This window comes from Oncorhynchus mykiss, chromosome 18, assembly GCF_057628025.1.
Source record: "Oncorhynchus mykiss isolate SJ-2025 chromosome 18, ASM5762802v1, whole genome shotgun sequence".
Taxonomy (NCBI): Eukaryota; Metazoa; Chordata; class Actinopteri; order Salmoniformes; family Salmonidae; genus Oncorhynchus; species Oncorhynchus mykiss.
In genome coordinates, this window is record NC_143039.1 from 60096161 (window position 1) to 60111965 (window position 15805).

The window sequence follows — 15805 nt, forward strand, 5'->3', positions numbered from 1 at the left end:
CTCTACCATAAAGCCCTGATTGGTGGAGTGCTGCAGAGATGGTTGTCCTTCTGGAAGGTTCTCCCATCTCCACAGAGGAACTCTGGAGCTTTGTCAGAATGACCATCGGATTCTTGGTCACCTCCCTGACCAAGGCCCTTCTCCCCTGATTGCTCCGTTTGCCCAGTTGGCCAGCTCTAGGAAGAATTTTGGTGGTTCCAAACTTCTTCCATTTAAGAATGATGGAGACCACTGTGTTCTTGGGGACCTTCAATGCTCCCAACATTTTTTGGTACCCTTCCTTAGATCTGTGCCTCACAAAACAGACAATTCCTTATGGCTTGGTTTTTGCTCAGACATGCACTGTCAACAGTGTGACCTTATGTAGACCGGTGTGTGCGTTTCCAAATCATGTCCAATCAATTTAAATTTACCATAGGTGGACTCCAATCAAGTTGTAGAAACATCTCAAGGATGATCAATAGAAATAGGATGCACCTGAGCTCAATATCCAGTCTCATAGCAAAGGGTCTGAATACGTACAGTTGAAGTCGGAAGTTTACATACACTTAGGTTGGAGTCATTGAAACTTGTTTTTCAACCACTCCACAAATTTCTTGCAAATAATTTTTCCAACAATTGTTTACAGACAGATTATTTCACTTATAATTCACTGTATCACAATTCCAGTGGGTCAGAAGTTTACATACACTAAGTTGACTGTGCCTTTTAAACAGCTTGGAAAATTCCAGAAAATTATGTAATGGCTTATTAAAAAGCTTCTGATAGGCTAATTGACATAATTTGAGTCAATTGGAGGCGTACCTGTGGGTGTATTTCAAGGCCTACCTTCAAATAAGTGCCTTTTTGCTTGACATCATGGGAAAATCTAACTAAATCAGCCAAGACCTCAGATAAAAAATTGTAGATCTCCACAAGTCTGGTTCATCCTTGGGAGCAATTTCCAAACATCTGAAGGTACCACGTTCATCTGTACAAACAATAGTATGCAAGTATAAACACCATGGGACCACGCAGCCGTCATACCGCTCAGGAAGAAGACACATTCTGTCTCCTAGAGATGAACGTACTTTGGTGCGAAAAGTGCAAATCAATCCCAGAACAACAGCAAAGGACCTTGTGAAGCTGCTGGAGGAAACGGGTACAAAGGTATCTATATCCACAGTAAAACGAGTCCTATATCGACATAACCTGAAAGGCCGCTCAGCAAGGAAAAGCCACTGCTCCAAAACTGCGATAAAAAAGCCATACTACGGTTTGCAACTGCACATGGGGACAAAGATTGTACTTTTTGGAGAAATGTCCTCTGGTCTGATGAAACAAAAATAGAACTGTTTGGCCATAATGACCATTGATATGTTTAGAGGAAAAAGGGGGAGGCTTGCAAGCCGCAGAACACCATCCCAACCATGAAGAACGGGGGTGGCAGCATCATGTTGTGGGGGTGCCTTGCTGCAGGAGGGACTGGTGCATTTCACAAAATAGATGGCATCACGAGGAAGAAAAATTATTTGGACATATTGAAGCAACATCTCAAGACATCAGCCAGGAAGTTAAAGCTTGGTCGCAAATGGGTCTTCCAAATGGATAATGACCCCAACCATAATTGCAAAATGGCTTAAGGACAACAAAGTCAAGGTATTGGAGTGGCCATCACAAAACCCTGACCTCAATCCCATATCAAATTTGTGGGCAGAACTGAAAAAGTGTGTGAGCAAGAAGGCCTACAAACCTGACTCGGCTGTCAGGAGGAATGGGCCAAAATTCACCAAACTTATTGTGGGAAGCTTGTGGAAGGCTACCCAAAACGTTTGACCCAAGTTAAACAGTTTAAAAGCAATGCTACCAAATACTAATTGAGTGTATGTAAACTTCTGACCCACTGGGAATGTGATGAAAGAAATAAAAGCTGAAATAAATCACTCTACTATTATTCTGACATTTCACATTTATTAAAATAAAGTGGTGATTCTAACTGACCTAAAACAGGGTATGTTTACTAGGATTAAATATCAGGAATTGTGAAAAGCTGAGTTTAAATGTATTTGGCTAAGGTGTATGTAAATTTCCGACTTCAACTGTGTATATTGAGGACTAATCTGATTAAGGTGAGTTGTTTATTTAGCCAAATAATAACTACATTTTCGATTTGTGCGTGATGCTTTTAAATATTGTGGCCATTGCATCGGCACCAAGCTAACTGCGTTTTGCACTCGCTCTGCAACCAGTTCATTTTAGCAGTCTTGTAAGACTGCTCCTAGAACATGACAACATAATATAGTGACTAGCTGGAATTATGAGTGTATTTTACTGGACTAATTAGGCCATGTCCATATTTTGGGACAGTGAATATGAGTTGAATAGTCTGTTTGCTGTAGTTTGGGACCTGCTTCAAGTAGGTTGTGGTCATGATCCAATATTTTCAAAATATACTTTGAAATGATCATTGCTAAGTAAAGGAGTATTGGTGAAAATGTTTGTAGTCGTCCTTATATCATGTGTCATGATTGAAATACAAATGTAATGCTTTTCATCCATGCTGGCCTTATCTCCTAACTGCTTTCAGACCTAGTCATGCTGATCAGGGTGAAATTCAATGGTGAACAAAAATATGTCAAGATCATTAACCTGACACTTGAAAACCTTTTTGATTGGAAATAAATGTATTGTTTTCATACCAGTCAGTCTGATTACTCATACCATTACAATTGCAATTCTAATTGTAGGTTGTTGTCTTAATGTTTGTCACAGTTTTCCTGAAATTTGAGATCCCACTTACTAGTTTATCAGAGACAAAGCTGTATGATGGGTCTGGAACTGAAGTTGATGGGGATGTGTTTGAGAAGGAAGACAGATCTGGGTGTTTTCAAGCTCACACTGAACAATGATGCTAAAGGTATGTGCTGGTTTTCAAGTCTTTGGTTACCTGTGGCATCACTTTCAATATAACCATACATTTGACATGCCTGTATTGTTGTCTTTGTGTATTTCATTATCTTCCCTGATGAGTCCTGTCTCTGCCAGTTCTGTGATGGGTGGTTCAGACCATGAGTCGGTTGATACAATCATTTTGAGTGAAGTGTCAAAGATCTGATGACGAAGCAAAAAATGTACGTTTGTAATTCATTCTTCAATTAACTTGGCATAAAATGGATTTCACACTGCCGTTTATTTTTTAATTTGATTTTTTACAGCTAATAGAGAGCATACTGAAGAAAAAGCCAGGTGGAGAGGTTGTCATCAAGGAATACTCCAAAACTAAAAGCCTGACTGACTGCACCAGACGAAAGATGATCAACAATTTTGTTTCGACGATGACAGAGACTCATGGTCGAGTGTAAAGGAAGGATTCATAATGAAAATGGTTGAGTGTTACTTGCTCCCATATCTGCTGAATGTTAAAAATGACTTCTGTATCAGTATCTCAGTCACATAATTGGTTAGGCTACTGCTGACCATCCACTGCTATTGGTAGAAGACTGCTCTTGTATCAAATTCAATGGGCATGATACCGATTCAAAATTCACTCCTGATATTTAGCTGACTGGGGACCAATGCTGCTTGTGGAGATTCTGATTGCCGCCTAAACATAACATTATATTCTTGTCAGGACATCACCACCGCGTAGTGTGAGAGAAACGTTTGCACAAGGCATTGTTCCCATACCTGAAGGATCCCTGCACTGAAAATGGATATGCAAGTATACATTATGACTGCAAATGGGACTTGGTTATTTGTTTTTTCTTTCAAGATTAGTAACCATTTTCATAAGGAACATTATTACGACCCTAATAGTGGAGAAGGGTACCTCTCGTATAGAATCAAAACCATTCAGAGGAATTTGGTTTCATCGGAGAAACGGCCCACTCAACTATACTCTGGAGGGCCAACTGCTGAGAGGGAGTCCAGTCCATCCACTTTGGCTACCCTGAGTGAAGACCAGTGCCGAGAGGCCATTTCTCTTATGAAGCATTCTTCTGATGAAGAAACAGAAGATGAGATTGACCTTTGAGTACAGGAACATGACCCACAAAATGCTCCACCATCCTAACCGAATTTCCACGCTTTCTGGATGTGAAGGGCTTGGTAAGACTTGGTAAGAGTTTTAAGTTGTATAAATTCTGTTTAATCTCTAGATGCCAATTCAGGTTGGCCAGTAATAGTAGTTCAATTAATGTGTAGGCTGGTGATTTACTCAAACTTGATTTGCAGGTTAAAGTGGAATGTTTTTGTCTAGTTTCAGATTGAACAGGATTTTGTGCTGCTGTTTGGAGAGGGAACATCAGCCAAGGTTTTGGAGAGGTGGCCAACTACATTCAAGCAAAAGATCATCATGCTAAGCAAGGCCCTAAGCAAGGCCACTCAGGCAGCTGAACTTCAGGAGCTGATCCAGATGGCAGAATCTGCAGTTGATGAAGGAACTGACATTAATGCTTACGGTTAGATGATCATAATTTATCATTTATATTTCAAATAACTCTGAAATGTTAATGTCACTGATGATGGAATTTACCATTTTAGGATCTCTTTGATTAGGATGGGAAGGTGACCTTTCCTCCATCCTTCTCCTGCTCCATTTGATTCCTCCTTCATCACAAGGCTGCAAAAGACCAGGCAAGATGTCTGCATCTCAAGCTGAACAGCATCTTGTGATATTCCAAAAGGTTTGTATTGGCATTCTTATTCTTAGACAGTGCTGCAGCCGTTATGATGAACTAATGATGGTGTTCGTTTTTGTCGTCTTCAGGCAGGAACCAGTATCCAGGAGCACCTTGATGCGATTGACCAGAGCCGCCAACCATGTCGTCTTGCAGTCGGGACCAGGAAGAGCAGCATCCATGCTTACATCATCATCCTGGACAAGAGCGCCTTGCAAGTCAACGAGCTCCCTTGGTGCTTCGATGAGCTTTTCAAGACTCACTTTGTTTTTGGTACTGCTTACAATACAATGCTGCTCAACATGTACACCTTCATACAGACAACTGTGTACATCATAGACATTGGGAAGGTTAAGGAGACTCCAAGGGTTGCTGAGCTCAGAGCTAGACCTCTGCACTAATGCTGATATGTTTTGTTTGTACCAACTTGCTCGTAAGGCATCTCAAGTTGATGCATGGAATGTGCCCTGGTAGAACTCTTAGACTAAAATGTGGTCAAGCAGATTGTTGTCGTGTATTTGGTTGTCGTGTATTTTCAGACTTTAGGAAGCATTTGAACAGGGCACAATCCCGAGACTGTCAAATTTTGTTAAACGCTAACTTGAATGCTAATACAGCTGTTGATAATTAGCCAAGTAATGCTGATTTTCCTTCTAATTCTAGTTGTAACCATGTACCAATATCTAACAAGAACACACTTGATATGTGTGTGTCTGCTATTGCACAGCTGCAGGTATAGGTCAGACTGTAAATAGTTTTGTATCTTCCATGGAAGAAGCAGTTCAAGAGCTACAGGGTCAAGCTAATGCGACCGCTCTTACATGTATAATATCTTCAAAAGGATTTTTGTATAAAATAAGCACTTCGTTTTGATACTGAATTCAACAACGTGAAAGGATTTTCAATATCCTGAAAATAATGCTGTATTTTTCGGACAATGTGTGTGTCACAAATTGTCAGAAAAATACAGCATTATTTTCAGGAGAGTCCTTGGTGTTAGATTTGACAATAGAAGAAACAACACTACTGGAACTTATGATCAAATGGTCATAACTGATCAATTTTCTTACATTCCAATTCTCCAAACATTGCAGTTAATTTTGAAGACCCCAAATACAAGTGGCATGTTTAACTCGGGGCACAATTTTAAAATTGAGTTTACTTTGATTTGAAAGCTGGACTATATATGAAGAGACATCCTCTCTTTTCTAAAGAGTAAAGAGTTGAATTGAATGCATTTATGATGACTGACACTGCTAATCCATTGGGATCAAAAAAGTGAATTCACAAGTTGGGAGGTACATACTTTACTTTGAGAAATTTTACCCCAAAGTTTAATTCAATTTTGGTAAATATTCACGTATGTGCACTCTTCCATACCCAGGACCTTAAAACGTAGGGATTTGATTCCATTCTTGAGCAAATAGTTAGCGATTTGAAAGTGCTTGAGACTGAGGGTATTGAAGTTCCGGTTTTGTGGAATCATTTAGTGCTCGTTAATTGTTGCTGTTTTTGCCTCACTGAGAAAGTGTATTTTCAAACTGTGTTCTCTGAGGATGACCCAAGAGTGACTTTACGAACAAAACACATGCAACTCAGACCATTGTCAAACTATTCAGTCAAACCCAACACGATGTGAAGCATGCTTACTTATTGATCTCTCTCCAGTACTTCAATACTACAGACAGCTTTTCTGTTGATATAATGCATGACATTTTAGGAGTTGCACAATTTGAGGTAAAACTTGTTACAGTATATATAAGCCAACTTTGTGACTGCTAAAGATGTGTATGGTAGAGTTCATTCATTTAACTATGGCTATCGTCCACCTGCACTCAAATTGGATGATGGGAGCAATGATTTGGGTCTAAATGCTATTCAATCTTGGTGTCTTCTCAGTAATTTGCCATTGATATTTGGTGATCTGGTACAGAAATATGATAAATACTGGCAGCTGCTTCTGTTACTACTACAAATTGTAAATATTGTGTTTTCTCTTATACTAACAGACGGCATGACTATCTATCTGAAGCACTTAATTGCTGAACATCATAGGCTTTTCAAGTGTTTGTTTCCTGATAGAAATCTGTTACCGAAACACCACTTCATGATACATTATCGTCGTTGTATAAGGAACATCGGGCCCATTCTTCATTCGTGGTGTATGCGCTACGAGGCAAAACATGATTTATTTAAAAAGCAACTGAAGAGTTTTAAGAATGTCACTATGACCTTAATCAAGAAACACAAATGACATGGCATATAACTGAGAAACCTTCATCCAGGATGGACTAGCTATAGGTCCAGGAAAGATGTCAAGGCTCAATCACCTGAAAGAAAGCCATGAGATTTCTGCCAAGTTGAATGTCTCAGTGCACACACGTTTTGTCAGTTAAATGGGTAAAGCCCCATGGTACAGAATATCGTCTTGATTTGGTCATATGTGGTGAAGTAGTCATTGAAATGCCACTATTTTACAAAATGAAGGCTATTCTGAAAGAGGAAAATGTTTTTTAGGTTGGGTCAGCTCTTGAAACCTTATGTTTTGATGATCATTTGCATGCATTCAAAGTTTTGAAGCAAAGTATTTCATGTAAATAACATGTTCCACAAACCTTTTCATTTGCTCAAGTCATATGGAGCAAGGGATTCTTTTGACTACATTCTACTGTCACTTGATAACAGTTTAAGCCAGGGCTGGGACTTGTGGTTTGGTCATAATAAACATATTTGAATGTTGAAACAGCTTTGCTTGAGTTTATTGTGAAATTCCAAGTGCTTTTCCAAAATATAATTTCAATTTACATGGGGGAAGAGTAAATACATTAACACTGAATAGAGTAAACACATTTTTACTCGAGGAGTCACCCCAGATCAACACTAGTGAGTGTCACTAACACTCAGTGTTGATTACCTCTTAGTGTTACATTTGATCAACACCGGCCAGTGTAGTGTTAACTTTTTGCACTCCTCAGTGTTAAATCAACACTAGAAATGTAACACTTGGATCAATGTACTTTTTACTCTGTGTAGAGTGGGACCATATGTACTCGCTGATAGTGTTGATTTAACACTTTCAAATGTACTGTGTAGAAGTCCACAAACAAAGGGAAAAGGTGAGAAGAGGAGTGCATAGATGTGAGAAGAAATTCAACGTGGATGCTATAAATGTCAATTGTGTTAATGTGTATCCAGGGGTTTATTCATTCTGTTAAACATTTCTTAAACTGAAGCGAACTAAACAAAATGGGGACAAACATACCCGAATTTGTCCAATACAAACTCTTGTTTGCAACTGGTGTACTAATGATTAACTAATGATTACACCCTAGATCAGCTAGATGCAGGCAAGGCTGTGTCACTGTCTGTCACAACATTTTCACTCGGCCTGTGTGCACCTACGTTGTAATCTTTCATTCATAGGCTAGTTTGTAGCAACCTCATGTTAGGGAACATTTGAGTATCATGTAACATCAATAGGTTTAGACTACTACATTGAGCTGGGTGAATGGAATATGAATGACAGTCATCCAATATGCTGTAATAGAAATAAGGCCATGCTCATAAAAAAAATTTAAAAAACATTGCCCTCCATCTTAAAACAGCACAGACCTCCACTGACATACCGGTACATACAAGCAAGCAGTGGTGACCCATCATTCGGGGCAGGTGGGGCAGAGCACCCCCTTGTTTTGAGCTCTACCTGTTTCGCTAAAAAAAGAAAACGATTTATTTTTTGCCTGTTTTGCATGTTATTTTGACATTAATACGTGCCACATATGAGTTTGCAAACAATGTAAAAATGGTTTTATTTTTGAGTTACTCAAAGCAATGTGGCTTTATTAAGGCAGCTCCAAAATGCAGGTGTTTCAGCCTAGGTCAGTGCCTTCTGTGGTGGTGGGGCAGCCAGCAGAAATTCGGAGTGCAGGGGTTGGTAATGTTCTCTAGTTGCACCATGATTGGCTCAGTGTTCTGTTACTCATGTGGACCCTACGTCACCGCAATATCCACAGGGAGAGCTCAAATTCAAGCTCCTTGGGTGCTGCCATAGTTGCGTTAGAAGTGCCCATCCAAGAAGGCTCAAGGTCATTGGGCACAGATAAAATGTCAAATCACGTTATATCTACAGTAGCTTTGATTGGACTGATCATGTCAACATCATACTTTCAAAATCTTAGCTAGCAAGCTAGACAAGCAGTCATCATCATGAATCAAGTCGACAATCTACTGGCAAATCCTTTTCAATCCTTGTCATATGAAGAGAAATTCTAGATAAAATATATAGGTGCTCATCGGCCATTGAACATAAACATTACACAACAAGATGTAAATCGCAAATTCAACAATGAGTGGTTTGGAAGGAATCGGTGGCTAACTGCAAGCATTACAAAGCAATCACTAGCCTGATATTCAGTGGAGTGGGTGGGTGTGTGTGGTTCAAGTCTGGGTTTTAGGGTGTCTTTTCCAAGCTTAAAAGGATAAACATTCACATGCAACACCATGGGCCAGAAAAGGTTGAACACACTGGCCATGCTGTCAATCCAGCATGACTTCTGCTGCGTTCAAAACAGCTGGAAACTCGGAAATCTCAGACTTTAGTGAGTTCAAAACAACTGGGAACTCTGAAAAAATCTCAGCTCCGACTGGGAAAATACGTTTTGAATGGTCATCCAACTCAGAATTCCAAGTCGGGAACTCTGGCCTCTTTCTAGAGCTCCGAACTGAAGATCACTAACGTCATGATTCAACCTTGTTTTTTTCCAAGTTCCCAGTTGTCTTGAAAGCACCATAAATCCAGAGAATGACAGACTTTGATGACAAAGTTTAATGACAAAAGTTGCACAAAAGAAGGACCGCCGCGCCACCTTCCTGTTCAAGTGAGCTCAAGACAACAACATGAGTCCAAAAATGTTTTGTTTGCTGCTGCATAAGTGATGTAATATGCCAGGGAGATATGTGTACTTTAGCTAAGAAAGTAATACTAAATGTGTTGTGTAGTAAGCTGTTAGTAGCCCATGTGCCTCACCCTAATAATTTGGTCCCTTTCCCCTTCATAACTTAGCCTACTGTTCTGACTTGGTGGTGCACATGTAGCTCATAGCTTGTTTTAGAGAAATGTAATTAAAATATTGTAAGAGCTTTCATTGTCTGCTTATATGCCCCCTTTATTTATCCTTCGGTTCTGACTTGGTGTACAGGGATAATACTGTAAGAATGGCCCATGTTATGAATTATGTCGCTGTACATTTTAAAAGTCTAGAAAAAATTGTTATATTGACTACGTCTGTCCTAGCTCTCTCATTAATGTCTTAATCGAAATTACGGATTGCCTAAGTAAGTCAGCCATATCAGCTATGTTTTTTAAAAGGCAGTAAATTAGGCTGAATGAACTGGTTAAATGCTAGACAAGGCTCTGCTGATAGCCAGGTGTAGCAGTGGTAAGGATTCACTCCATAGTGCTGAAAAGAAAGCTCTGCTGTTGGGACAGCTTTATGTAGGCTCTGCTGTTGGGACAGCTTTATGTAGGCTCTGCTGTTGGGACAGCTTTATGTAGGCTCTGCTGTTGGGACAGCTTTATGTAGGCTCTGCTGTTGGGACAGCTTTATGTATGCTCTGCTGTTGGGACAGCTTTATGTAGGCTCTGCTGTTGGGACAGCTTTATGTAGGCTCTGCTGTTGGGACAGCTTTATGTAGGCTCTGCTGTTGGGACAGCTTTATGTAGGCTCTGCTGTTGGGACAGCTTTATGTATGCCCTGCTGTTGGGACAGCTTTATGTAGGCTCTGCTGTTGGGACAGCTTTATGTAGGCTCTGCTGTTGGGACAGCTTTATGTAGGCTCTGCTGTTGGGACAGCTTTATGTAGGCTCTGCTGTTGGGACAGCTTTATGTATGCCCTGCTGTTGGGACAGCTTTATGTATGCCCTGCTGTTGGGACAGCTTTATGTATGCCCTGCTGTTGGGACAGCTTTATGTAGGCTCTGCTGTTGGGACAGCTTTATGTAGGCTCTGCTGTTGGGACAGCTTTATGTATGCCCTGCTGTTGGGACAGCTTTATGTATGCCCTGCTGTTGGGACAGCTTTATGTATGCCCTGCTGTTGGGACAGCTTTATGTAGGCTCTGCTGTTGGGACAGCTTTATGTATGCCCTGCTGTTGGGACAGCTTTATGTATGCCCTGCTGTTGGGACAGCTTTATGTAGGCTCTGCTGTTGGGACAGCTTTATGTATGCCCTGCTGTTGGGACAGCTTTATGTAGGCTCTGCTGTTGGGACAGCTTTATGTAGGCTCTGCTGTTGGGACAGCTTTATGTAGGCTCTGCTGTTGGGACAGCTTTATGTAGGCTCTGCTGTTGGGACAGCTTTATGTAGGCTCTGCTGTTGGGACAGCTTTATGTAGGCTCTGCTGTTGGGACAGCTTTATGTATGCCCTGCTGTTGGGACAGCTTTATGTATGCCCTGCTGTTGGGACAGCTTTATGTAGGCTCTGCTGTTGGGACAGCTTTATGTATGCCCTGCTGTTGGGACAGCTTTATGTAGGCTCTGCTGTTGGGACAGCTTTATGTATGCCCTGCTGTTGGGACAGCTTTATGTATGCCCTGCTGTTGGGACAGCTTTATGTAGGCTCTGCTGTTGGGACAGCTTTATGTATGCCCTGCTGTTGGGACAGCTTTATGTAGGCTCTGCTGTTGGGACAGCTTTATGTAGGCTCTGCTGTTGGGACAGCTTTATGTAGGCTCTGCTGTTGGGACAGCTTTATGTATGCCCTGCTGTTGGGACAGCTTTATGTATGCCCTAACAGTTTGTGGGCACTGCTTGTCACCGTCATAGTGCAATAAATGTATTGTGTTGTGTAATGGCTTTCCTGGCATGCATCTAAAAAAATTGGGGGGACTTTGCCCCACCAAGATTTACATGATAAAATCGCTGCATACAAGCAATGGCTGAAATGATATGCTATGCTACGGTAAGGCTACCGTAGCTAACAAATTGTCAGCCAACATAACGTGTAACCTAACTTATTTGAAAACGCATTACTTTATTACATTGCTCAACACTTTGTCATAATTAGTTAAAGCAATGAATTTGTATCCACTCTCATCGGACTCCTGCTGCATATTTTACCGCCATTTTTTAAATCTAAAAATGTTGTGAAGCCAAGCCCATTTTCTGAAGAATTTCATTATGGACCCAAAAAGCACAGAAATATTGTCCACTGCTTGTATACTTCGTATTTTGGTGAATGTAGTACAACGTCCGGGAACTTTTGCCATACTAACTATCCATACTGACCACTATGCATGCCACATAATCAATTTATGTCACAAATAGTACGGTCAGTATGAACATTCAAACACAGCTAGTCTGTACATGTCAGCTCAATATTTGTAAATTAATCAAATGTAAATGAAACACACACATACTCCATAGGTTGAGGGGCCACTTAGGTGTCAGTGGGAGTGGAGATCAAAGAGCATAGAATAAGTCGTGTAGAGGAATGTGTGTGCACGAGCGAGCGTTGGCCCCTCAGGTATGGGAGATGTGCAGACAGGTCAAGGGCTGACTCCAGCCCTGCTAGTGACATGCATGCCTGAGGCATACTAACACACACACACACATATCCACACAAGCACACAGCCCACCTCACCCCTAGAGACCACTGTGGTCACCATGGCAACCCAGGAAGGAGGAGGGAGAGGAGTCGATGATGACTCACCAGACTGACTAGGAGCTAGCCTTAGGAGGGGAGAGAATTAGGGAACCAAAGCGAAAAATCATAAATGAAAGAGGAGATGATGATGGGGGATTGACAGGGAAGGAGAAGAGGGGGTGAGTGGAGAGATGGGGATGTATTATTGACATACCAACAAAAACGAGCAGCTGAAACCTGCTCCTCCCTGACCACTGACACACACGCAGCTGATCACTACAGCTGCAGGACAGCTGCCACTGTCACTGATCGGGGGTCAGTCTGCCCTATCTTGTCCTCGTCTCAACTGTGTGTGTTTGCGCGCTCGTAGTTTGCTCTCACCCGGTCGCCAATGGGCATCTCGTTTTCATCTTCGTACACGCGGCTCGCTCCCGATTCATCCCGTAAAAATTCCAAAGATCCCGTTTGGCGCGCGCTCCTTCTCTCCGGTTCTATGCTGATCACCGTGAAGGCGACCCCGTCCTTAAAGGACCCGGGGCTACCTGCGTGGTCTGCTCGCGGCAACCGGAGCCCGACCAGGAGCTGTAGCGCGAGTAGAAACATCGGGATAATTAACAGCAGCACGCGCTGCACACCGCTACCGGCTGACATGCCTCCTCCGGGAAACCGGTGAGCATCTCGTGCCTTGTTCTCCTTCCCAACTGGACCGGTCTGGTGCCTCGTGGGAGTCAACTGACCGAATGGCTGCTGCGAAACTGTGGGGAGTTAAAAACAGTAGCGTGAAGCAGTCGCTAGCCTTTCAAGAACTCCGCTTTCCTTTGTTCTGCCCACTTTCAACTGGAGGCTCCAGACCCTTTCTCCTGCTCTGTGACCAGCCGGAGGGCAGAGTGGTGACGCAGAGCTCCAGGGTCAGTGGCGGATTGGTTGATATCTAGCCTATTACGGTATTTTTAGAAGTCTGTTTCTCACAGAAAAACAGACCAAGCTCCAAATATGACCTTTATTAGCCCATTGGCGTTCTCATCAACAAGCTAAGTGAAGTCTCATGGGAATTACGGAATAGAAAAGTAGCAGGGCCATGGTAACGGAATTACACTGAGCCTCACTTAAAAATGTATACCAAACAAAACCCATTGATTTCAAAGTTTAAAAAACCATACAACTCTATGCATAAAGACTACTTTAAACAATTTCCACTGAGGATTTTACAAAAACAAATTTACAGGAAGATACAAACGTTGCATCTACACAGCTTTTGCATACTTTTTTTTATTTATTACTGTATAAATAGTTCAAAGTAGCCATTGTGCATAGAGTCATATGTTCTGATCTACTTTGAAATGGATTTTGTTTGGAATATACATTTTAAAGTGAAAAATCGGGGGCTCAGTGTAATTACTTTACTGTGGAATCTTTCCTAACACTGAACAGTGACCCCCCCCTCCCTCCCTCCTGCCCTCTCCCATCCACTCTCTTTCCCTCTATCTTGCCTCCTTCCTTTCTCACCCGCCCTCTCTCTCCCTCTCCTAGTTGTCCCATAGACTACCCCCCCCCCCCCCCCTTCACTTCCATCCAATCACCAGATGAGGAACATCAAACACTCTGTCCAGTCAGCCTGTTGACAAACTGCTTCATATGTAAACATGGTCAAATATACAAATACAGTAAAGCCCATCACAAACACACAATACACACACACACACACCACACCAACACACACACACAATACACACACACACAATACACACACACACACCACACAATACACACAGACTATCCAGTGGGTGGGGAAGCGCGACTGCCCCTCAGGGTTTAAAGGCCCTCTCAGGATTAATTTTAGACCGATTATGGACTCATGAACAATGTAGCCAGTCTTTCTCATCTTTCACCCCAGTCTCAATCCCAACAAGTTTCTGTTTTCCTGTCATCTTTCTATTTCCCCTTGTCCCTTCCTCTCTCTGTGCCACTCTCTTAACTCCCTTTCTTTCACTCTCCCTCCCTCTCTCGCCGCCTCCTTCCCTCCCAGCCGTGTCCCTGTCTAAACTCGCTCCCTGCACTGCATGAGCAACGCTGAATACCAAGGGGCTCACACACACACACACATCCCTCCCCCCACCCTATAAAGCATTAGGAGTCCAGGCAGTTTACCAATGGCCAGATCAGAGTGTATTTAAATATTGGCACTGTAGATACATCATGACATTAACAGACATATACAACTGTTCATCACAAAAACCACCAAACAACACAAGACCACGGAAAAAAGGAGAGCGTAAAAGAAGGAAGAGAAGCCCTGTTCATCCATCCACCATTTCAGATGTAGAGCTCTACCCCTTTAGACCCCAAACACACACATACATACATACAGAAGTCCATCCGCGTGGTTACACACACAAATAAACACACGTCAGTCTCTTTGGGGTCAGAGTGTGTGTCGGGTCTCTTTCCCTCCTAGTAAAAACAGTGAAACACAGGATGTAGAGTCTCCATGCTGGAGTCCTTCCATCAGAGCAGAGACCATGGCAGAACAATAGAGAAACGATGATGGAACGTTGTGTAGAGCTATTGTAGCACACTGTGGTCAGGGACGGACTTGGACCAGAAATTGGCCCTGGCATTTCTAACACATAGGCCCATTTCTTTCCTCAAGGCCCACACACTGGCCCCTTTTTTCCCTCGAGGCACCCATTATTAGCCAAATAGTGATCTTTTTGCGTGAAAAAAGTTAGATAGGCCCACTGAGCTTAAAATGGACCAGCCCATCTGGAATTTGCCAAAAATGCCAGATTGCCAGTCCGCCCCTGGGTGGGGTTGTGGGTCTGTGGTCCTGGCTAAAAGCCTGAACGTTAGAAAACACTGATGGAACATTAGTAACGTTGTCTTAACTGTTTAAATGTTGTGGTGAGGTTATGGGTCTGTGGTTGGAGTTGGAGTCTATGTACAGATGCTGGTAATTCAAGAGCTGATGCTGTAGTCCACTTCTCTCATAGAGCACACACAGAGCAAAGGGTGTATGGTTTCGGGGATAGGGGATTAGTGTGTTTAGCGTTGGGGGCAGAATTGTTCCATTAGGCCCCGCCTCTCTGTTCCTCAGCGTCTGTCACTCCTCCCACAGCTCCTCTAGGCCACACCCTCTTTCCAGCTGTGTCTGTGTGTCTGTGTGCGCCTTTGTGTGTGTGTTGCAGTTGGCTTTTGATTGTCATAGCTGGAGAACTGAAGATCTACTGTCCAGAGTTAGGAGATAAATTCTGATCCATCATCTTGTCTCTGAAAGTCTCTCCTTAAAAAAAGTTTACAAATCTGAAAAAAGTTTAGATTTAATGCCCCTGAAAGAGAAAGAGAGAGGGAGAGAGAAACCGTAATTATGATGTGATTGTTAAGACAGTAAAACCTTTACATAGCTAAATGGATGAAACCGATGTTAATAAATGTCTTTAGGTGTTCTGTCTAACCCTTTAGTAGAGAGAGAGAGTGGGTCCTCTTGTGTCTAACCCTTTAGTAG

General features: G+C 42.3%; 2 protein-coding genes, 1 long non-coding RNA gene and 1 pseudogene across 8 annotated transcripts in view; 2 read left to right on the plus strand and 2 right to left on the minus strand.

The window, feature by feature from the left end:
- The window catches only part of LOC149975612 (uncharacterized), an 11032-nt gene extending 8136 nt beyond the window's left edge, over nucleotides 1-2896 (plus strand). Inside the window, exon 3 of the long non-coding RNA XR_016488584.1 lies at nucleotides 2752-2896. This is a non-coding gene — a long non-coding RNA (uncharacterized LOC149975612). The remainder of the gene's footprint in view (nucleotides 1-2751) is intronic.
- The window catches only part of LOC110496489 (putative methyltransferase-like protein 24), a 20509-nt gene extending 6305 nt beyond the window's left edge, over nucleotides 1-14204 (minus strand). For all 4 annotated transcript variants that reach the window (XM_090208922.1, XM_021572424.3, XM_021572423.3 and 1 more), the window contains exon 1: nucleotides 12685-14204. In XM_090208922.1, the coding sequence (XP_090065048.1) occupies nucleotides 12685-12954 (270 nt within the window). In that variant the 5' untranslated portion in view covers nucleotides 12955-14204. The remainder of the gene's footprint in view (nucleotides 1-12684) is intronic.
- Nucleotides 2963-5162, plus strand: LOC110496490 (uncharacterized; annotated as a pseudogene). Its single transcript, XR_016488639.1, has 8 exons — nucleotides 2963-2968; nucleotides 3081-3110; nucleotides 3195-3337; nucleotides 3611-3696; nucleotides 3773-4086; nucleotides 4244-4439; nucleotides 4537-4664; nucleotides 4748-5162. The product of XR_016488639.1 is annotated as an uncharacterized LOC110496490 (transcript).
- A 242-nt stretch (nucleotides 14205-14446) lies between the features above and the next one.
- The window catches only part of ahdc1 (AT-hook DNA binding motif containing 1), a 43887-nt gene continuing 42528 nt past the window's right edge, over nucleotides 14447-15805 (minus strand). For both annotated transcript variants that reach the window (XM_090208916.1, XM_036951070.2), the window contains one exon: nucleotides 14447-15629. The gene's annotated coding sequence lies outside the window, so the exon portion shown is untranslated. The remainder of the gene's footprint in view (nucleotides 15630-15805) is intronic.